Source organism: Lygodium microphyllum, chromosome 2, assembly GCF_053477565.2.
Source record: "Lygodium microphyllum isolate KBCC chromosome 2, Lygodium_microphyllum_v1.1.10, whole genome shotgun sequence".
In the NCBI taxonomy this organism is placed as follows: domain Eukaryota; kingdom Viridiplantae; phylum Streptophyta; class Polypodiopsida; order Schizaeales; family Lygodiaceae; genus Lygodium; species Lygodium microphyllum.
Genome location: NC_141136.1, coordinates 160,582,510 through 160,607,281, shown reverse-complemented (window position 1 = coordinate 160,607,281; position 24,772 = coordinate 160,582,510). Strand labels below are relative to the sequence as shown.

At 39.2% G+C, this 24,772-nt stretch overlaps 1 protein-coding gene across 4 annotated transcripts in view; it reads right to left on the bottom strand.

Annotated features, from left to right (window-relative positions):
- Positions 1-10,704: 10,704 nt before the first annotated feature.
- The window catches only part of LOC148040548 (Translation initiation factor 2, small GTP-binding protein), a 130,408-nt gene continuing 116,340 nt past the window's right edge, over positions 10,705-24,772 (bottom strand). The window contains exons 3-6 of one of the 4 annotated variants that reach the window (XR_015694970.1): positions 13,538-14,623; positions 13,090-13,239; positions 11,548-12,937; positions 10,705-10,811 (exon numbers count right to left, since the gene is read on the bottom strand). Coding sequence is in view for 1 of the 4 variants with exons in the window: in XM_087700753.1 (XP_087556879.1) it covers positions 12,503-12,937; positions 13,090-13,239; positions 13,538-14,623 (1,671 nt within the window). In the remaining 3 variants the exon portion in view is untranslated. Of the gene's footprint in view, positions 10,812-11,396; positions 12,938-13,089; positions 13,240-13,537; positions 14,624-24,772 lie in introns of those variants that run through there. The other 3 variants (XR_015694971.1, XM_087700753.1, XR_015694972.1) reach the window with 3 other exon arrangements.

Here is a 24,772-nt window from a genome sequence, read left to right as displayed (position 1 = left end):
ACAAGGATACAACACTCAAGGTTAAGGAGGAGGAGGTGGATAAGCTGTGCAAATAGCTACTCAAAATACATCAACAAAGCTCTCCCTTTAGCTGGCCCAGGAGAAAACCAAAACAAGCTTACACAAAAGACAGACAATAGATCTACAAGCATAGGGGTAGTGGAAAGCCACATATGACTACAAGAAACGATTGTTGCTAGCCTAATAGGGCATGTTGGCCAAGTAGAAGGTGAAACCCAGAAACTATATAAAACAACCTTGACGAAGCTATCCAATAACCTAGATCCAACACTATATAGTAAAACTCAACACAAGGTACAATTGGAAGCTTATAAATTTATCGTGGCTAAACAACATGAATGACTTAGGGAAGCAACATTGTTGGCCTACATCTTGCAAATAGAAGACCCTAAAGAGCTCAAGGCCTATGATCTTCGGCACCTAGAAGGCATGGAGCAAATAAAAAAGATCAACCTAATGAATGAAGAGCAAACCAAATAAGACTAGATCTGCTACCATAGATAGAAAGAATATGAAGATCATGGACTAAAGGTAATAGGTTTTTTGCACCCCGAAATACCCCACTCAACATCTCCCATTGCCATAGAGCTATCCATAGCTGTGACACCTCCCATTGAGACACCACAGCTTCCCAAGTTCAACACATGTGAATCAAAAGAGTGCTAAAAAGGGTACTTATCACCCCTAAGCTCCTGCTATAGGAAGAATAAGAAGAAAATCCAAATAAATTTGTGTAATGATACCAAGAGAGGTGGGAATCTTACCTATTCCAACTCATAGACATAATGCTGTATTTCTCTCACTTTGTAAGAGATTTTACCAAGTGCCCTAACCTCTCCTTAATCACCATATGCAACTACCTCGGGCTTCTCATTAAGATGCGGCTAAAACCCTTGACATCATTCAAAGACAGGCTTCTGTGGCACTATTTTTTGACATTTATGTAGGTATTGATCAAGTGGCAATGGTCCAAATTCACCTTAGAGCTACATTGATGTGTCCACATTATGTGTACAATTGTTGGAAGATATGGTCTTGAGATCAACACAATACAACTACTTTGCAACAATTGGGTCCTTAAGTATAGACAATACTCAAATTTTACTTGAAATTCAATCTAGCTTAGTTGCACATGCATGCACACCACTCACTACACACAAGTAAGATAGACACACCCCTTAGGGAACCTCTTCCAAACCTATCAACATTGGTGGTCCACAACAACCATGATCCATCAACCATCAACGAGACATCTCTCTGCCCATCTTCAGGGTAGCATGTCAAAGCATGAAATCCTTCAAGATCAAACACTATCCCTCCTCTACCAAGACTTATCATTGGTTGTCCTAGCACTTCTCACCAGCAACAACAAGTTACCCTTAGCATGAGTGCCATGGGACCACCAACACTTGTCTAGAAGGGGAGCATAATGTTTACAAAGAGAAAAGATGCCCATAAATTTTTAGGAAAAAGAGATCATTGTAAAAATCAATTGTGTAATTCATTGAATATCGATGCAAATTGTATCTAATTGAGCAACACCATATGGTCACAATGTGCATTAGTCAAATTTTTAGATTAAGACTAAGGTCTAGATGCATACATTAGGAAGTAGGTCCAATCATGTAGTCCCAAAAAAGGGGTTTAATGCCCAAGGGAGATGCAAAATCCTAACCCTAGAACTCATGTGAAAGGGATGAAAAATTATGAAACAAGTTATTCATTATGTGTGTGAAAACTTTGCCTTCTAGCTTTCTTGCTACTCTATCTCTGAAGAGAGTGAAGGAGAGAGGGTGTGAGTGTGTGTATGTGGAGAGAGATATGGCAATGAGAAGCTCCTCACATCTTTTCCTATTCTTCTCATGCTCCTTGGTGAGTTGTGAATCAATTGTGAATGCGAGTAACAGTGTGTGAGTTGAGAGTGTGAGAGAGTGAGGGACATGGTTTATCAAGCTCTTTTCTCATCTTCAAGCTTGTTATTGGCATCTACTCTTACTCGTAGAGGCAACAATAAAAGAAAGATCCAAAGTGTAGAAGTGTGGCTTGCCAATGTGATAACTACAATGTGGTGAGTACTAATGAATGTGTTCTCTAATTATATCTAGTCATTAGATCTATTTGGTGTGTGAGTAGACTAGGCGAGAGAGTTGTGTGCTTCGTAGGTCAAAATCCTTGAAGGAATAAGGATGTATCCAATGGACTCAACCTCAAGCTTGTACAACATGACATGGCGTTGAGGCGAGTTTCTTGATTAGATCTCTATCATGGGTTATAAATTTTAGCTTATTAAGATAGCACCTTAGTAGCTTATTTTAGTATTAGTAAGATATGGGACTAGTTTTTATCCTTTGTGAAGGGTTCTTATGTAAGCATTAGTGTGGTTAATGATTTTATTAGTCCTTATGTAAACATTAAGGTGGTTAGTAATTTTATTAATTTGTGAGCTAGATTAAGTCATAAAAAGTTAGTGTTATTTAGTAGGGCACATCTATTATGGTTAGATTAGGATACAACATAAGAACTTATATCCTTTCTTATTGTCATTTCATGAGCTAGATTAAGTCGCAAAAGGTTAATGATATTTAGTAGGGCACATCTATTATAGTTAGATTGAACTTATATCCTATTTTATTGTCATATATAAGGCATTAATAAGACAAAATGTAGATAACAAAACCTTGTATTGGGAAAATTGGTTTAGGGTTGTGACATGCTTTTAACAAAAAAGGGCAATTGGGATGAGATGTAAGGATGGGATTGGTGCATGTGGGCAATGAAAATAACATTGGCAAGAGTGCAGGATAAGGATGCTATTATCTAATTGGCTTGTGGATTGAAGAGCTTGATAAGTCATGTACATGCGACCTTCTCCATTTATGTTCTTCCCATATAAGGGGTTGCCATTTTACAACTTGCACTTGTGCACGTGCACATGTGCATGCATTCATGTATACACATGTGCATGTGTGTGTCTATCCACTAATGACCAATCCATAAGTAGATATAAAATTATGGCCATAAATAGAGATCAATTTCTAACATTAAGCACATTTATATTATCATGGCTAAAAATGTATCAATAAATTGGGGCCATCACTATATTAACAAATTATATAGAGAGGGCACCCACAAACATTATGTGCTATAAATGTGGCCCATTTTCTCAATAGGTTACTAGCGAAAATCAATTGGTTCCTCCATCTAATTTTGGTTTCCATAGTGATGGAGTCTTGAGGCTTTGTTGGATGGGATATCACCACTTGGATATGCAAATTAGTTTATAAAAGTGGCAGTAAGTAGGATATATACTCCATAGTGATGGAGTCTTGAGGCTTTGTTGGAGGGGATACCACCACTTGGATATGCAAATTAGTTTATAAAAGTGGTAGTAAGTAGGATATATACTCAATAGTGCTAGACTTAGGTGAAGTAGAAAATAATGTAGCATTATCTTTAGAGAAAGGGTACATAATACCTAGTTATCATATTTGGTTGTAATTTTCATATGCTTTTTACAAAAAAGGACAATTGGGATGAGATGTAGGGATAGGACTGTTTTGGTGTGTGTGTATGCATTCAGGTGTGTGTGTCTATATGTGGTGTTAAATAGTTAGTGAGGTGGCAAACCTTACAAAGGTTTTTTTATACGAGTTGGGAATGTAAATAGACATAAAAAGGACACTATATATGGAGCCTTTATAAATGAAAACATAATGTAGTTTCTTAATACATGTAAAAACAAAGATGTAGTGGTGGGGGCTCTGTGTGTGTGTGTGTGTGCAATAAAATTATTCATTAACACTTGCAAAAGATAAATTGAACTATGAGACCATGAGTTACAACCATCTACAGTGTAACATAATTGTCTCCAAAAGAAATTGGAAATCAAAGCTAGAAATGGGAAAAAAAAATGTTGGAAGAAAATCATGACTAATACTATTGTGAGTGATGACAATACCGAGATGCCAAGACACTAGATACAAATATCATGGAGATAGGTATCATGCTAAAGAAAGCCCTCATCAATCATTGTAACATAGCCTCGATCTCATTCCATATGCAGAAGAATCTAAGGACCTTGGCTCTCCAATATTCTCTTATACATGTATCATCAATGCGTAACATAATTGCCTTGGAAAAGAAATTGGAAATAAGAGCTAGAAATGAAAAACAAAATGTTGAAAAAAAAATCATCGCTTTATGAGCATGATAGTACTGGGATGCCAAGAGGCTAGATACAAAAATCATGGAGATACATACCATGCTAAGAAAGCCCTCACCAATCATTGTCGCATAGCCTCAATATCATCCCATATGGAGAATAATCTAGGTCCCTTGGCTCTCGAGTATTCTCCTATACATGTGTCATCAATGCATGCATTGGGATCTAGAATATCTAGATCGGTCAAGCTATACAATTATAGTTCTCAATCAATTAATATTTATTGTGTATATGCAATTTGGGGCTCCTTACAGTCCTTCCAAATGCACATTGAGACTACTGTGGAGTTGTTTTAAGTATTGTTTGAAATATCTAAGCTACCTCTAGATAGACCCTCTGTTATAAGCTCTGAGATACACACACGGCCTTCTTATATACCTAAAAGATATATGGTGAATATTATACTGGCGCGGAGAGAGAACAAATGAGAGAAAAGAAAGATGTAGAGAGAAAGAGAGAGAGATAGAGAGATTGTCAACGTTATAGGCACTGGAAGATGGGCTAGTCTCCTCCTTTATGGAGTTATATTTTTGACAAGGAGAAATCTCCTCTGTTACATATAAACCAGTGCTTAACTTGTAGATCTTGGGAATAAGATCACAGTTCCTTGCACAATATACAACTGGCTGACACTTGCATAACTTGGAAGTTGGTATCTTTTGATCCTTCTTGAGTCTCTCCTTCTCTCCTACACAATATGTGTAGGGATCTCCTCTTGGAGCTTGATTTCAATAGAGCTTTCATACAACACTTGCACAACTCCAGGGTTGGCGAGCTTAAACTTACACAGATCCTTGCATGGTATACAACTGACGAGCACTTGTACAACTCAGAAGTTGGCTCCTTTGATCTTCTTGATTTCTCTTCTTCTCTCCTACACAATATGTGTAGGGCTCTCTTCTTGGTGCTTGATTTCAGCAGACCTTCGGCAGCACTTTGTGAGACTTGAACCACCTTCTCTCCTCCTCTTACACACATGCAAAGTGATGCTTCCTTCACCTCCTCCACACCCAAGGAGAGCCTCCCTTTTATAGGCTCCAAGGGCTTCTCTTCTTGGAGAGAGACTTGAGTGCCAAGATTGGAGAGGTTGATCTTCATGCAAGATGTGGTTGTTCCATGACCTACTCTGTAGCATCAATTTTGGAACATCGCTCTGTGCATTGCTCGGATGGAAAAACCTCCAACATAAAAGTTGTAGATCTCGTCATTTCTGATAACTCTAGCGAGCCGTTTTTTGAGATCGACTTTTTATCGCGAGATATTTTAAAAATGGATTCACCATGTCTATTTTAAGAAAAGCAGTTTTTTAAACTCTATTCTTAAATTATGGTCCACGCAACTACCTTGAGCCATAGATAAGGAGAGTTCATTAGGTTGCTTTGGGACTCAACCTTAAGATTGACTTCCACACAAAAGCTTGTATCATCTTAGACCTTAGAAAGAGAAAATCACTTCTCTCCTCACTTCTAGAGGATCATGTCTCTCAACTTTCTTAGTGAGAGAATTACTTCTCTCCTTAATTCACTAAGAGAGAAAAAACATTAAACCTTGACTTGTAAGGGAAAGGATGACTCCAAATGAATCTAATACTCATTACACACAAGTAAACATTCCCAGGCGTCCTTAGATGCACACATAAATACATATACACAATGCTAATACACTTCCTCTTCTTAGAACTCAATCCATCTTCATTTATGTATAGCTCCTTGGTTCTTGTGTACACTCTTACACTTGGCAAACACTTCCTTCCCCCTTCATAACTTGTTCTTCTTGTGCCAAATATCCCCGTCACAGTGCTCTAATCACCCCATTAAGTGATGCACTAGGAATACTAGTCTCTAAATGGTCTCATGGCCATGCTAGATCATCATCAATACTTGAAGAAAAGTGGGGTCATTAATTTATTGACATAAATTCACTAAATAGAGAATTCGTAATAAGCAATCAATTTAGTAACACTCTCAATGTACTTGTGCTCCACCCCTGACAACAATGTCTCTAAGCTATTGTATCTCAAGGAGAAAGAAATTGATTAGTGTGATCCATGAATCTTGATAGTAGCCCAAACTCGTGTTTCAAGAGACAATTAAAGTGCCCCCAAATGTCATAATAGACATAATTCAAAAACAGTGGTAGGTTGTCCTTGTTAAAGCCATGTAATTCAAACAGAGATGGCATTTGGCATACCAACATGAAGTACCTCCCCCACTATCAAGCTCTCATAAGGACTCAAAAGAGAGAGAGAGAGAGAGAGAGAGAGAGAGAGAGAGAGAGAGAGAGAGAGAGAGAGAGAGAGAGAGAGAGAGAGAGAGAGAGAGAGAACTATAAAATTAAAATTTGAAGGTCAAAAGATAATGGTTACTTTGTATAAAATTCTTCAAATATTCAAGGAAAAACATACATAAAAACTAGCATTTTTTACTTAAATAGCTTGATTAAAGGAATATTAAGCATCCCCCACACCAAGAACTAAGGACTTTCCTTGAGGAAGCCACAAAAGACAAGCATATCTCTTAAGGGAGAAAGAAATGTATGTATGCATGCACAAAATGTGGGGTCATGGTGAGACAACTCCCCTCATTCTATTATGAGGATCAAAAGAAAACCAAATAGCTCCAATGCTCAATTGACACCTTACAAATAGATATCGTTGAACCTCACTAGCACATTCAATAAAAAGAAAAGGCATTGATTTACAAACCAAAATAACCCTAAAGGCAAGTATAGTTCAAGCTATACATCTGAAGGTCAATATATGGGAGTAGATGGAATTAGCTATTGTTTTAGGGGCCTCCACAAACTCTACAGTAACATGCCTCCCACATAGACTACCCTACCATCCTACTCTCTTATATCCTCTCTTAATGTGCACCATTCATATGCCAAGAATGCATTGATCTATGCCATTTAGTCCAGAAGAATAGTGAGATGCTTGGATGTAAACTCTTTTCACCTCTTCTTGATTTACCATCATTTGGTCTCTCTACCATATGCACCACCACAAGAATGAGAGGTGTCCGTCAAAGATAGAGTTAAGGGAGCCTCACATTCTTCCACTCACCAAATGCCCACATAAGAAATAGAATCAATCTTAAGATCAAGCTCAATCTATTTTGTGTGTGTGTAGAGAGAGAGAGAAAGAGAGAGAGAGAGAGAGGGAGAGAGAGAGAGAGAGAGAGAGAGAGAGAGAGAGAGAGAGAGAGCGAGCAATTGACACACACGAGATCTAACCTTGCATTTGTCTTTTTGAAGTTTATATACAAAATGGGCAATAGGAGTTAACCCTTTCACTTAGCCTTTTGGGCATTCATTCTTGATGCAATCCCTAACTCTTGGCATATACCCTCATGTGGGATTTAACAAATTGCATCAAAAACCAATGGACTAATTTTCGAATTCGAAATACTCAAAAATTGGTTCTTCAATTGACAACTTGTACTTATTTTCCTTTGTCTTTACTTTACTTGATTCCTTGAAACTTTCCTCTTTCAACTTCTCTTTTTTTCATACTTTGGTATCTTGCATTGAAAGATGGTAACACTACCCCTTTGCCATATGGTGTCAATCTTCAACAACCCAATTGTTGGCTAGGAACAAAGGCGTGTTAGTAATCATTTATGAGGATGTGGGTGGTGTTTGATGGCTTAGAACCTCCTATGAAGTGAAGTACTTATGCAAGCATGCTCTCCCTATGAGGTATGTCTCTAACTTTGGTGAGTGATGGTGCACATATTCATGTGACTAGAACATCAGTCTACAAAAGGCACTTTGATGCACCCTAGGTATGTCCAACCCTTGAGGACCTAATTGAATGGGGTGATACAATGGAACGAAACGTAATAATGTTTGCTACTAAAAACATGATATAGTTTGCTTTTGATATGCCCTAGGGATAGGGTGGGGGAGGGGGCCATAGTGTGTTATTGATGCAATTCGCTAGTGACAAGGGCCACTAGGCATTACTAAGTTGAGGACCCCTATACAGCTATTGTATGCTTTTTCTCTTTTCATATATTATTGTAGTTGTTTTTGTGGTTTTGGACTATTGCTTTGCTTAAAGAGTATTGAGTAAAAAAGGAAATCACAATGATGGTGGAGGAAGGGTCTAAGTGAAGAGATTGTAAGAGAAAGGCAGAGCCAAGGCAGTGCCCATAGAGGGATTCTCGAAATTGCAATGGAGTGGTTGGAAGGAAGGGAAAAAAGCAAGCGATGGACCAATCTCATTCTTATGTTTTACTATTTCCTAGAAGTTCTTAGGGAGAAGAAGTATAGAAGATAGAGTTGCACATAGGTCTATTCCAATAGTAATGTCAAAAAGAGGGAGGTAGGTGATCCTCTCGTGCTAGTCTTTTTCATCACTCGATTTCTAGCCATTGTCTCAAATAGTGTCCTTCTAGGAGTTTCCGCTATCTTTATTAGTGGCATAGCTAATGTCTTGAGGTCTTTGGACCAAGTGAGAACTTTTCTTGTGAGATTGTACATTTCCATCAAATCAAGTAATCTTTTTAATGACTACAAGCAAAACATCAAGGTAAAACCAATCCAAGAGAAAAGATAGTACCTTCCAAGTAAGTTATTTCCTTAACTTTCTTCCCTAGGATCTTAGCTACTGTATTTATCATTAACCTAATTCAAAAACAGAAAGACTATGTCAAAGATGGTCTTAATTTGACCTTTAAAATCTAACCATAATTTTTTTTGCATTCTCGGTCCTTGGGAGTGTTTACAATATCCATCTCTTCCTCTTTAGGATTGGCTAACTTTCAAGAGACAAAAGATAGATTACTCCAAGTAATTTATTTCCTTGACTTTCTTCCCTAGGATCTTAGCAACTTCATTTATCATTTAACCTAATTGAAGAACAAAACAACTATGTTGACCTTTAAGATCTAGCCATAACTTTTTTAGGATTCTCGGTCCTTGCGCTTCCTGTTTACAATATCCATCTCTTCTTTAGGATTGGCTAACTAAAAGGGGTGATTTGGGGCTCCAGAATTTTATCCCGGAATCTAGTGTCTCAATGGTAATTTTGAGTGGTATGCTTTGGCCTCTATCCTCTTCTCTTTGCAAGGTCCCTTCTATACTATCCTGTCCCTGCAGAACTCATTGGAAGGCAAAGTATTATGTATGCAACCAAAAAAGTTCTTGAGCTTCTCAGATGACCCACCCCCCACCACCGAGAGGGGCTCTCTAAATATATATAATTGCAATATATCTTGATCATCCCTATGAACAAAACCTTGATCATCCTCCAAAGATATACTGTCGTCTTCCTCTCTCGCTTAACTCAAAGGAAGTGAAAAGAAATTACGTGGAGCATCTCCAAGCACATCTCATCTCTCCTTTGGCAACACCTTAGCACCCGAAGCTCTATAACCTTACATATATCCTTAATGACATTAACCCTCTTAACAATTTGCAAGAGATGAGCTAGAACACTATCCCCAAGATGAGCAGGAAAGGCAACAGACCTCCAATTTTAACTTTCTGCTGTGGCAACATGCCAGGCTTACGCAGTCCAATTAATCTCTTGCAGAAAATCGTTTTTGTTAGACCCGCGTTGGAAATTGCTGTCAGAGCCCGGTTTACCTTTTTCCTTTAGGTTGCAAACCAACTCCTTACCCGCATTGGAAATTGATGCATTAAATCATGTTTACCACCATCCTTACTCACCCTACCATATCTTAGCTGGGTTTTGTGTGCTCCAGTTTCAGATGATTCCGAGCTCTGCATGGATTTCTGAGATCCTGCATGTGACCCCACTCGGGGTGCCTTGAGAAGCTTTAGCTTCCTCCTTAGGATCATCCATCATGATACGCTTAGGGAAATCCTTGGCAAAATTATCAAACTCCCTACATACATAATAGGACTATGGATAAAATGCTAACCTAACTTTTGTGATGGCATCATAAAGCTCAAGGATGTCAGTCCATAAGATACATGCCTCCTCCGCCTGTAAGAGTCCATTAGCACCCCAAGGGATATATAGCACTTCCCTAAGCACCTCTACAAGAGCAAGAACTCCACCTTCAAGCAAATCAGGGAACAATGTTGAAAATGCAATCCAGACAGGGCAATGCATATACCATGTTTGTACGAGAACTTCCTCTTGAGAAGAGTTTGTAGACCATAACATACGAGAACTTCCTCTTGAGAAGAGTTTGTAGACCATAACAATACATACACCATGTTACCCTTGAATCCAACAGTGTTGTTGACAGTCGCACTTTGCACTTGAACCAACAAGGGCAAAAAAGAAGCATTTTCCAATGAATTGAACTCATTAAGCGATGCTCTCATTTGATATGATCGATTAAACCATCTTCCAAATTCAACTTCATTATATACCAGTCTCGATAAGTAAAAGAAAACGACAAAAATGGCACAACTTGCATCTCTATTTGGGGCAAGACAAAAAATGCAACAGGCCCCCAATAACACTCTTCTCTGATCCATCTCTGAATATCTTCTCTAATCACACTTCTATGTAATTAGAAGATATTCAGACTAGCCATGATTGTCTCCAACAGACCTTTCAAATGCCCCTGCAGCTACTTCATCTTCCCTACAAAGCCACAAGGGAAGACTTCTTGAGAAATTCTGATCGGTTAACTTTGGAGGAGATTTGGAAAGCTTACATTGTCTTGAAGAAGGTGCATCTTTCAATGTATTTTCTCTCTGTTTTTTTTTTTTTGGAAAAGATTTAGATATTTATCTTGTTGGACGTGTGTCCTGAAAGTATTTTCAATCTATTTGACCTTGTGAAGACTGAGTATCTTTGATGCATGGCCTTTGTCTGTAGCTACAGAGAAAGTGGGGGAGAGGGAGACAGGATCAATGATATCAAATACTTGGCATGAAAAGGAATAAGCTGTAGCTGTACTACCAAGATCTGATTGGCGTAGCTTACTATTTTTGTACTCTTAATGTGATCTAATGACTAAAAGAGTAAACTGCAAACGCTGAGGGAAAAAAAAGTTACCACACATTATAAAATATTAGAAATACATCACAGAAAGACCTGCTCTCAACAATTTTTACTCATCTGTCTAATGGGACATTTAGCCATTAATGCAATTGACCATTAATATAATATTTAGACTCTTAACCTCGCCTGATCTTTAACAAGAATGAATGGCAACAAGAAAGATGGAATATTAAAACATTATAAAATTTTGTAACTACATTAAAGAACGCCATAACTAACCTATTCTTAACAGTTCTTCAAATTAGATCATGTTTTCACACCCCAGACTACAGAAGTTACATATTGATTACTGACATACTGGGGAGCTACTCACTTCTTTTTGTCAATTACATCATGTGTTGATAGCCCAGACTGCAAGAAGTTGCTCTTTGATACTCCGCATATAGGGGATGCTACTCACCCTTAGGTATCTTAATTTTGCTGCACAATGTTGGACAAACTCGTTACAAAACTTATATTGAACACAAATCAATTAGCTCTCCAATGGGTACAAAATCCGTCTTGTCGAGTACAAAATTTTGACTCCAGAGAAAGCCTAGAGCAGCATCAACTTTGCTCAGCTAGAACCTCAGAAGACTACAAAACTTTGTATAACAGCCCGTTATGGTAACGGTGGTGGCAGTAGTAACTAGCTTGCATTCACCTGCCATCCATCTTATGTTAATATAAACCCAAGCTATTGATCACTGAAGCTCCTAAATTTAATGTTTGATAAAAGAATGGTCTTTGTAGCCATAATTGTGATGTCCATACCCTGCGAGTAGATTAGCTGAGTAGGGACTCTTGAGAAACACCAGCTAATAGGCATCTGGACATCAAAAAGTTGCTTTCCTGGCATCTTCAGAGCATGGAAATGAAGATCACACATTTGCTTCAACCCCAAGGAAACAGAAGTTGTATGTCTGTTATATGACGAAACCTTCAAAGCCTGATTCATTATATATCTCCAAACACAAACCAGACCAAGATCACATAACTGCAAGGATTCAGGATGTCCTTAAGGGCCAGAAACCTTCAAAAATCTGTCAAACTTTTCCAGCAAGAAAACATTGGCAATTGAAGGAAAGCTGCACTTTTGTACGGCTTCTTAGAATGGAGCTTTATCTCTTGTTCACCAATACAAAAGCACAAGCCCTAGTTTGTGTCGATTCCTCTTATTTATCCACATTTAATGATGATCTTTGTTTTTCAGGTTAGGCCCTGTGTTCTTTGCCAGCTTGCTTCGTGCCTGCTAGAGGAGTAAACTCACTAGCTCTCCAAGAAATCGACTAGCATTCTATCCTGACCGTACCACTCTCAGATGAGACAAATCGAGGTTTCCTTCTTACAGTCTCAATGCATTGTATCACATCTCCTACATTAAAATCTCCAAATCCATCAATGATCATCCCACAGTCATTCCCTTTGCCAACAGTTTCAACATCCACCTTCTCTCTCTTAAGTGATTTGAACCTTCCTTCAAAAATAAGATCTCCACTACGTAAGATTCTTGCATTGCATATCCTCATAATCTGACCTTCAAATACTCGACAACCTGCAATTATTGCAGCACCTTGTTTTTGACTCCCCTTTCCCTTGATTTCAAAGATACTCAACACTTCCGCTTGGCCAGCAACTTGATCTTCTAGCCTTCCCGGAGCCTTACTCACTATAAGCTCCCCTATGTCCTCTAGCAGATGATATATCACTCGATACTGTCGAATCTGTGCAGAAAACATACTTCAATCAAAAATCTTATTTCCAGGAAGTCTTTACAGGAATCCAGTAAAATACAAAAAAAATAGCAAATGGGACTTGATGAAAAGCAATTTCAGAAGAACCATAAGTTCCAGTCAAATAGTGGTTGGATAGTCACCTCAATGTTTGATTGGCGAGCAGCAGCTTCAACAGTGGAAGGGTTATGCCTAATATTGAAACAAATTATGGAAGCTCCACATGTTTCTGCCAGTTCCACATCAGATAATGAAACAGCACCGACACCTGAATGGACAATGTTCAGAGTTACCTGCAAACATCATAGTCATGTTACCCATGACCTGATTTCATAACTTAAATAATACTTTTTTGATACAGACACCAACTGTTACATTACACTCTTGCTTCATACTGACTGAACTGACCAAGACTGATTAATTCACAACTTCAGTCAAAGTTTCAACCATCTTGTAAACCAGTTGCAGTTACTATCTCACATGTTACACTTCACATTTTCATGTTCTTTCATAGTCATGTGATAATGTTCTAATTTTTCATGCTATAGGAAGATCCTTATGAGAGTGAACACAATCAGCATTTTAATTTACCTGAGAGCTGTTTAAGGATTGAAGAGCATTGCAGACAGCCTCAACAGAACCTTGGACATCACCCTTTACAATAAGGACTAGTTCAATGTTCTCATTCTCATCAAGCTCCTCATCTGGATCATCTGCAGCCTCCTTTTGTACTCCCAGATGCTTTGCTTTTTGCAGATTTCCCTGTTCAAACCTCTCTTTTCTAGACTCACTTAACTTCCTGGCCCTTTCTTCACTACGAACTACAAGAATGTCATCTCCTGCTAAAGGAAGTCCTTTCAAGCCTTCGACCTCAACTGGAACTGAAGGCCCGGCAGATTTGATCTGACGGCCAGAAGTGTCAACAAGATTCCTTATCTTGCCCCATTCGCTACCAACAACAATGTAAAGTCCAGCGGTCAGCGTTCCATTGCGCACTATTACAGTCATTAAAGGACCACGACCCTTGTCTAAACGGGCCTCTACAACTACTGCATGAATAGCTCCAGCAGGGTCTGCATGTAGTTCCATAAGTTCTGCCTGTAATAATAATGCTTCCTCCAGTTTATCTAATCCCAGTTTCTGAGTTGCAGAAATCTCGACCACCTGCACATCACCACCAAATTCCTCCAGCTCCACACCTTCTTGTCCAAGTTGCTCTCTAACTCTGGCAGGATTTGCATCTGGCCTATCACATTTATTTATTGCAACAACCAGTGGCACATGTGCAGCTACTGCATGAGACAAAGCTTCTCGTGTCTGAGGCATCACACCATCATCAGCAGCAACCACAAGCACCACTATATCAGTGACAGCTGCACCTCGAGCTCGCATGGCACTAAAAGCAGCATGTCCAGGTGTATCCAAAAAAGTGAGTGATGTACCTGATGGCATATTCACAACAAAAGCACCTATATGCTGTGTTATGCCACCAGCTTCTTTTGCTGCTACAGAGGTCTGTCGTAAGGCATCCAATAAAGATGTCTTTCCATGATCAACATGACCCATAACCGTTATAACTGCAGGCCGGGATACCTTTTTAATTGTAGCTGATCTTCCTGGTGACATGTCAGTTTTGGAAGCAACAGAGAAATCTCTCTTTGCATCAAAGCCAAGCTCCTGCAATGATGGAAAAATATAAAATTAGAGAAGTGTTGAGCATCCCATAGAATGTTCCCATGTATATATTGCAGTGTATTTGAACAATTTGAAGCAAAAGAACAGCAACTGATTTGAGATATGTTAAAAAGTTGATTTCACGAAAACATATTGCTAATGATGTTTGCCTTCTCCACTATGATAATAAATGGAGTAGCAGTCCCCTTTGGTCGTAAAATGTGCACACACGCACACACACCTAACCCCCTTCTCTCAGATAGCCACTATATGCACTTTTGGATTTAGCAGAGCAGGGCACGTGGACATACATATACAATTTGGGCTGAGGTGTGCCATAGACTAGATGCAGACCTCCTACCAGGTCCAAGTTGAGACTACTTTGGAGAATCATGAGAAGACAGGATATGTCAAGAGTGCTAGATGTAGGAGGGGGGAATAAAGATGCACTAGAATATGGAGATGGCTTGCCTACTACAAGATACAAAGCTGCTGCCATTGGAGGAACTCACTCAGGGGGTCAGCACACATCAGCCATGACAGCCTTTCCTCTCACAAGGGAAATCAAGGCGTTACCAGACTGCTACAAAATGGTTGGTGATGAGTGCAAACACAAGTCTATAGAGAAGATGATAGGAGAGGTCACATACAAAGAGTTAGACTAGATATTTCACCATCTCAATAACAATAAGTGAATCATCTAAATGCCAAGATTGAGGAGCTCTACTAGCTTTTTCTTGGCCCAAAACTGCAAGGTGGCTCCCAGGAGACTCTAAGAGTACCAGATGTGACCCCATTACCTCAACAAATGTTTTGTGTTTGTATGCCCACTCCCTTTACCATGTATCTAATGATCCTGCATCAACTGAGTTACAATCATAGCTTGCAGACAGAGAGAATTGTCAACATGACAAATGGTAGACAATGCCAGCAACAAACACGTTATTTTCACATGCCAATATGACAACTCTGATCATCATGTGCACAGATGGCTGTGTGATATCTCCAACCAACAATGTGTCCACCAGACCACTACAAAATCATGCTAGAAGGCTATGGACAACCCCCATTGCCTCACTACAATCTAACCTTTTCCGACACTAGCATGATGACAAGAGCTATTGACCCATTGCCAAAAAGGCATAGCCTAGGATCATGATGGATTGGTGCTTGAGAATATTGCACATGCAAGAGACCTAGTGGATGCCTTGCTAGCACACATGTTTAAGAGAACTCTCAAGGGTTCTCCAGTTTGCGTCTCTAGTTCAGCCACCAATACGACAGTACCGATTCATAAGGAAAGAGACTTAACAAAGGCCAACAATTACAAGATGATCATCACTAGCCATAAACTGGCCAAGATTTTTCTTTCTACTCTCAAGCATGAGCTAGGTAGATGATCTGAGTGTCAGGAAAGTGGGTTAATCAAGTACACAAACAAGCAAACTCCTCAATGACAAATAAATGCAAACATACAATGAAAATGGAAATGGAATAACAGGCACAATGAACCTCTTTTGAAGCATTGAATGAGATACAATGTCGTACAGAAAGCGGCAAAGGTGCTAATGGCTGTGCATGAAACAATTACGCCACAAACAGCACAAGTTGAGAGTATTGTGTATCATGACTCATACAGATCTTGAATGTGAGTTACCAACCAGCATTCCAGGTAAAGTACTGGACTGCAAGAATGAGGTGCCAAGGATGAGGGGAAACCTATGTTTTGGCTAATAATAGTAGTTCAAGCAGCAAAGAGTACACTTCAGGCAGCGAACAGCTGCATCTAGGTGGCAGCATGGCATAAGGCCGGCTGGAACAGCAGCAGAGCAAACAGCTGGGGTGTTAACAGCCTGCAAGGTGCAGCAGGTGGGTTTGGAACAGCAATGTGATGATCTCAACCAGTGTTTCAAGTACTGGGCAGCTGGTTTTTCAATTCAAAATGCAGCACGAGTGTGGATGAGGATGTGGCAACTGTGGCAGCAGCTGGGGCAGCTGCAAGGGTTGGCAAGAACAACAAAGGGTTGCATGGAGGCTAGTTGCTGATGGTAAGGTAGGATGATCTTTGATGTGTGGATAATGTAAGGATGAGGAATGGCTTCATCTGAGACCCCTTTTTATGGAGTTTGCACTATGAATGCCCACTGAGAACTTTTCAAATTTAGAATTTAGATCTAGCCCTTTGGAATAATATACACACCTTTCTACTTTAGAGGTTATGTAATGTTCAGTGCTTACCTTACTAAATGTTATCAAGGATATTGCAAGACTTGTTGCACATAAGCAAGTTTCTAGACTAATCATGTTTAGAAGTTTTGAAAACCTTGTTTGTATTGTTCTTTTAACAATGTTAGAAATTCAAACGCCATGAAGATTATGGATATTTTTAAAAATACTCAAGTAGTTGATATCGAGAGATGTGATCATAGAGCTCATTGCTACAATTCCAATGCTTCAATCCATTTTCAATTTCAAATTCTAGATCAAAAGTCAGAGTCGTTTGAAGTTTTGTCATAAGTGCAAGAAATTGCATGCACAAGACATGTCAACTTACTTTTCCACCCTCTCACATGACCGTAAACTTTTGTAGGCCTTAGAGAGCTCTCTCAAAAAGCTATATAAAGAAGCCTTGGGGCCAGTTCTAACACACCTTCCCCTTGCCAAGAGCCTTGAGGGATGAGATTTTATGTGCTTGGCTATGGAAGGCTAAGTAAATGAAGTCAAACTTTTGGTAATACAATATGTGGTTTTGTTCCTCTTTTCAGCTAGCTTCCTGAAGCTTTGCCAAAATCCATCCAACTCTAGCGAGTTTGAAGCCCTCAACCAATGAGGCTACATGTGTTACATCCTTGGACATCTAGATAGGCACTAGTGGCAGTAATCAAAGCAGTTGTGAAGTGACCTAGTGCAAATGCACTAAGGTTGCTTCAAGATTAGGGTAGTTGAGTTCTATTCATAGGACTCAAAGCCCTATCGTGTACATTTATTGTGTGATCACCACTCTTGGATTCTTGGCCCTCTCAGCCAACACATTTAAACATTGGGACGGTATGGGCTAGTAATATGGGATGCTAACTCTTAGGACATGGTCATGACCCAATTTGCTACTAGCTCCCAAGCTCAAGGGTGAGTTCGTTTGGCTCTCTAGCTAGAAGGTGAGTATGATGTCCATTCCTTATACATGCATGGATATAAGTTGTGTCGTGTCTTGTGTGCACACTGGATCCTAGGTGGATGTTGCAATATGGTTTCCCACCACCACTCAACTAATGGTTGTTGCAATATAGGATGTGGCAACCATCAACATGGGGCTATTAATCCTACCCCCATGAAAAGAATCATCAACATACATAATAAGCAAATTATTGAGGCCTAGGTTAGCGATGGTTGTTGTGTGGTAAGAGTTGAACCAAAGCGAGATTGAATATTGTTTGAAGAAAATGTTAATTTCATAAAAAGCAAGGAAAGTGCATTCCTCTTCTTTACTCGCTTTCTCCCATGTGCTCATGGAGCAAGGGAGGGGTACTATTAAGGTTAGAAGTATGCAAAGTGCCCTCACACCTTAGAGAATGATGATTGTTGGTGGGTGGACCATGATCACATGGGGTGAATGGAATTGTCAATGAGGAAGCGTTCTTGAGAATAAAGTTGCCGAGTGTTGTCAGTGCAAGCTAGGTGGTCATTGGAGTCCAACCTAATGTGCCGCTTCTCTCACACGAGTAAAAAGTCGGGGGTCCACAAAGCAACCAACCAGCTTGATGTCTTTCCAGCTGCCTAAAACAAGGTATACGATCCCTTGGGACCTACCCAATCTGGGCAAATTAAAGGGTTGAATCCTAGGTTACCAATCAAAATAAGAATTAGTCACACTAGTGGGTGAATTGAGCTACTACTTGGGTAGTCTTTTGTTTTTTCTCTTAAATACAAAGATAAAAACTTGCTTTTATTGTTAGTGAAAATTGATTGTCGTTCTTTTTAGGATGATATGCTATTGCTATTTTGGTTAAGGAAGAAGTTGTCTACAATGGATGCATCTAGTTGTGAGGCTAAATACATGGCATCATTTATAGCTGCATTGGAATGTGAACGGCTTAGATGCCTTTTGGGTTGATCTTAGTGTGGTGCAACAATCGCCCACTCCCATCTATATTGATAGTGAGATTGCCATGGCAATTGCAAGGAACCTAGTGTTTCGTGCTCACACTAAGCACATTGAGGTGCATTATCATTATATCAAAAAGAAGCTGCATGTAGGGGAGATTGGCTTGGTTCATATCCTTGGATAGAACAATTTGGGAGACATATTTACTAAAGCTCTTTTGAGAGAGAAGTTCAAGGCCTTCCGCAAGGCTTTCAGCTTACTACCATTTGGGGATTGATCTATCATTTTGTATACATGTTCACATCATTCATTCCAAGGAAATTATTACACTTATTGTGTTGCTTTGTTATTTTGGTGTGAATCTTCTCTTATTCATGGATACTTTTTGCCTTCTAGTTGAAAAAGGCTTTTTTCCTCATGTGAACACCCATCTTTGGTGTGGTATTATAGCGCCTTAGGGATTGTACTTTCATTCTATCATTATTATATCAGTGAATTTGACATTCTAGCACTCTCTTCTCTCTTGTTGTTCACTGTTATTGTGTTTTTGTATATATGTATGCACATGCAATTAAGCATTGACCTAGGTTTTTTTTCCCTTCTTTTTTTTTGGGTTTTGGCTGGGGGGGGGGGCCGAGAAGGCCTCTTAGTCTATTTCATAGAGAATGTCAAGGCCTCTAAAGGATCGAACTTGAAGGTTCCTAAACCTCTGAGTCATCCTAAAACAAAAGTCTAACGCCACTCCTAAAGAAACCACTTGGCATTCTCTTAAGAGTGAGAGTAATCAACACCACACTTGGTTTCAGGAGAGAGTGAAATGAGAGGGAGTCATACATCAATCCCTCTACTGTAGCATAGTAACACTCTGTTCCCTTAAAACAATTTTGCTTAAGGTTCTATCTTTCTACACAATTAATCGTGATTAGTCAACCTTGATTCTAAAATATAACCTACCTACTAATTGGGCTCACTTGTCTATAAGATAGGGTCGTTGGGACCTCTATTCATTTGATTTCCAGCCACACAACCAACAAGCTTTAGCTATCTAAGTAGTTTTAAGCTACCTAACTTTTTTAAAATATACAAATAACTTCTTTTATTGATTTTTCGCACAAGGTTTGTTACATAATCCTTTAGACCCAACACACCAATCAATAATGCACAAAACCTCCATTTGTCCAAAGATATAGCGTGCTCTTAGTGTGTGAGTAACTGGAACCAAGGGCAATCAAGTTAGCATGTATTTTCTTAAGCCCTACCCTAGGTGTCTATTTGAAACCATACAAAGCCTTATGCAACGGACATACCTTGCCCTCTAGCCTTTTCTAAACAAAGTCATGAGGTTAAGTGATATAAACCTCCTCATATAAATCACCATTCAAAAAGGCAATCTTCACTTCCAATAGATACACATGCCAATCAAAATGGACAGCCAAAGCAATAATATTGTGAATCCTAGTCAAAAGTAAAGTAGGTGCAAAATTCTCATCATAGTCAATTTCATGCTACTAGACATACCCTTCAGCAACAAGACATGCGTGCAGCAATCAATGCTACCATCAAATCTATGTTTTTGTCTATTGGCCCAGTTTATGTAGTATGCTTGTAAGGAGACAAGCGCCACATACCTCCCATGTGTCATTTTTATATATAGAATCTAACCCTAACTACCTTGTTGTCATCCAATGCTCACTCTAAGAAGCATCATCAAACAAAATGGACTCTTCATTACATGCAATAGAAACTAGCACCTCTACAATAAATTGACCCTTAGCATATCTAGTGTCTATTTGAGTGAAGAGGAACACGCTGTTTGCTATCCTATAAAGTATCTAACAACCATCTAGAAACATGTTCAGCCTCTTGAATGGCAGCCCTTTCATGATGAACAACATCATCAACAATGTCTTGATCAATGAGTTTAATATCAAGTTGGTGATTTTCATGCAAAAGTGGCTGATTCTGTCAAACATATCCATTGGATGACCAAGTGGTTAATTTTTGCAATCAAGAAAGGGCTGACCTGCGTTTTCAGCATATACAACATATCCACTCACAAAAGTTTGTTTGAAGAGGGTTGATACAAGCGGTACCTTTAGCTCTCTGCACTGCAACTAATGAAAATGCATTTGATAACATTATCCTAAACCTTATGTCATTTTGGCTATTGTACTAAAGCATATGCTAAGCAACCAAAGACACACATATGGTTCAACCCACTACTTTACAGCCACGCAAAACCTCATAAGGTATACAAATTACAATCACTCCATGCTTTTGTGGGGCTTTGATTAAGCACTTATATTGTATACACAACAACATTAAGTAAAATTTTGTTGGTAGCTTATTGTGTAAAAGCATGCATTGTTCCATCTCCATAAGAGTCCAAGTCATTCTTTCAGCCATAGTGTTTTGTTGAGGTATATAAGGCATAGTACACACTAATGTATGATCACCGTACCCCAAAACATCATTTTGGCTAGGCCAAAATAGTCCAGCTGTTTCAATGTCCAAAAGGGGACTGCCAAAACAGCGTTTCAGACCAGCCATCCAACCGGCAAAATGCTGATTATGCAGAGCATGGTGGTGTTATTTTTTTATTCTTCTCCTACATTCGCAACTCTCACTCCTCGCTTGAGTCAACTTACCCTACTTGCAGCTCTCTTCCAAACATGGCCATCTCCTCCTCATTCCTACATTCTCTTGCTTCTTCCTTCTTTTTCTTCTTCTTTCTTCCCTTTCCTTCTATTCCTTATTCTTTGTCTTCCCTCTGTCCCTTTCTTCTTCCTTCCTCTTCGTCCTTCTTTTTCTTATAAGCTTCCATGCCGCCTTCTTCATCATACCAAATCCATTTTGGAGGCATGTCACTCCACTCTTGGCATATGAAGGCTCTAGTGGATTGAAGAAACTGTGGTGCAACTTTCTAGATGGGAAAAATTGGACAATGTAACTCATAGCAACCTGTACACAAGACATGATACAAACAATATCCACAAATATAAGGGATTGCACATCAAGCTCACCTCCCAACCATAGATCCGAAGGAGCTCATCCCTGAGCCTAGAAGCTAAGTAACACTCTAGGTCATGACCATGTCCCATGGATTGGCAACCCATACTACCACTACCAGTCCACACCATCCCGATATTCAAATGTGTCAACCAACAAGCCATGTGAAACCAACCTTCCTTCTTGGAGAGGGTGGTAATTCTCTAATTAAGCACTTAATCAAAGCAATTGACAAATTCACAAAACTGAAAATACACATCTTATAACTTTAATCTTGGACATGGGAAATCCTGTTGGCCCCAAAATTGGCGACCCTTTTGGTATTTCTTTAACTTATATTGCAAATGGATGGAGTATAATTGAGATCCTTTGATCTCCTCCGCTAATCCAAGTGCCTCTTACTGTCAAAACTGACCAACAAGCCTCCAAACCAATTTTCCCCTTGGTTTGCTTGGGGATTGGCTTGAAGTGTTGAGCAGAGGCAAAGAGAGTATGCATGCCAATCGAGATGCAGCAGGAGTTTACTGAACATTGAGTGAGTGTGAGAGCGAGAGTCGACAGATAGGTGTATATCAGTGTGGTATACACAGAGTAAAAGAATGTATTTATACTTAGGATACGGTACATTTACACCCGCAAGGGTGAGTTTACATATGTAAAGCAATATACACATGGAAGAGCATAAGGGGCCCTTACACCCAACAACCTCCCACTTAAAGATTCTAAGTGAACTTTTAACCAACTCCCACAAGTCTAATGCAATGCTCATGTTGAGCCTTCACAAGACTTTTAGTGATAACATCTACAAGGTTATCCTGTGATTTGATCTTAGTCAGTGTGACTAGACCATCATCCAGAACCTATCTAATAAAATGATACAGAACATCAATATGTTTGGTACGTGCATGAAACATGGCATTTTTAGCCAGACACACAGCACTCTGGCTATCACATCCAAGTATAGGTGCTTTGGTGGGCAGCCCAAAATCCTTGACCAAACGACCAAGCCAAACAACTTCTTTTGAAGCTTCAATGGGCTGGCATATATTCAGCCTCAATGGTAGAGAGTGCTACTATCTTTTGTAATCAAGAGCACTAAGAAACTACCCCACCAATCAAGATAAATATGTACCCGCTAGTAGACTTGCGAGTATCCAAGTCACCTACTATGTCTGCATCACAATACCCTTGCAGATTTAATGTATCCTTGCCATAGCAAATACATTTTCTTTGTGTGCCCTTTAGGTACCGTAAGATGCATTTCACTACTTCCCAACGTGCTTTGCCAGGATTTGACATAAACCTGCTCACTACTCCCACTGCATGAGCAATGTCAAGTCTAGTGGTAACCATAGCATACATAAGTGAACCACAAAAGTTGAAGCATAAGGAACACCCTTCATAGAGCTGGCTGCCTTATCATCTTTTGGGCAATCTACTTTGCTAAGCTTAAGATATGGTGGTAAAGGAACACCAAAGGGCTTAGCATCTACCATAGAAAAACGATCAAGTACTTTACTGATATACTTTTGTTGGAGAAATAAGAGCTGTTGTTCTCTATCTCTTGTCACACCCATGCCCAAAATGTGTTTAGTTCCATCCAAATTCTTCATGGAAAAGGTTGAATTCAGCTGTTTTTTCAATGAATTAATTTGTCTTTATACTTACCACAGCAATAAGCATATCATCCACATAAAGCACAAGTAAAATAAGATTTCCATCATCAATCTTCTTACTATATAAGTAGTAATCTGCATTACTTCTTTGAAACCCATGTGAAAGTATGAAGGCATCAACTTTTTATACCGTTGTCTGGGAGGTTGTTTCAAACCATACAGGCTTCTCTTAAGCTTACATACCAAATGCTCCTTTCCTTGTATAACAAAACCTTTAGGTTGCTTCATGTACAGCTGTTCTTTCAAATCACCATGCAAAAATGTAGTTTTAACATTCATCTAATCAAGTTCAAGATCCATAGATGCTACAATGGCAAATAATACTCAAAGAGTATTCATTTTGACAACAAGAAAAAAGACTTCCTAAAAATCAATACCCTTTTTTTGTGTATAGCCCTTAGCCACAAGTCTGGCTTTGTATTTGGGTGTGCCATCTACGCATTTGATTTTATAGACCCTTTTGTTAGAAATGGCTTTCCTATCCTTGGGAAATGAAACCAAATCCCAAGTATCATTTTGATACAATGACTTCATTTCTTCTTGCATAGCTAGCTCTCACTTTTTATTTAATTTACATGATAAAGCCTCTTTATACATAAGAGGCTCACCTTCGTCTATGAGCAAAATGTAGTCCAAAGATGGATCAAACCTTTGTATAGGTCTTCTAACACGTGTAGACGACCTTACCCAATGATCTCTATTATTAGATAATGGATCCACATCCAAAGAAATGTCAATGACCTCATTATTTGGTTGCTGAACTACATGTTTAGGTGGTTGTAATACATTTTCAAGCTGTTGTAATTTATTTTCCACATGCTGATTTTGTTGCCTTACCTAATTTTCAGCATCCCCTTGCTGCCCATTTTCATCTGGCTCAATGATGATACACTGATTATCATAATCAGCATCAAATGGAGCTGAATTTTCAAAAACTGATGACAGTTCAAGAGGCTGATCATGCTGAAACTTCACTTTCTTTCTTTTTTTATCTGAGTCATTAGATGTGACATTTTTCAGTAGCTTTGACTCATTAAATACCACATCTCGGCTGCATAGCACCTTTTTTATGCTTGGAACCCAAACTCTATAGCCCATTTCACCTTCATCTCCATAACCCATGAATATGCCTCTATGAGATTTCATGTCAAGTTTGGTCTCGCTATCAATAGGTACATGTACATAGCATTCGCAACCAAAGATTCTTAAGTGGTCATATGAAGCAGGTTTGCCAAACCAAACCTCTTCACGAATGCCACTTTCAAGTGCATGATGTGGAGATTGATTGCAAATATGCACCGCAGTCTTAATTGCCTCTCCCCAAAACGATTGCGGGAGATTAGTAGCTGTGGACAACATGCACTA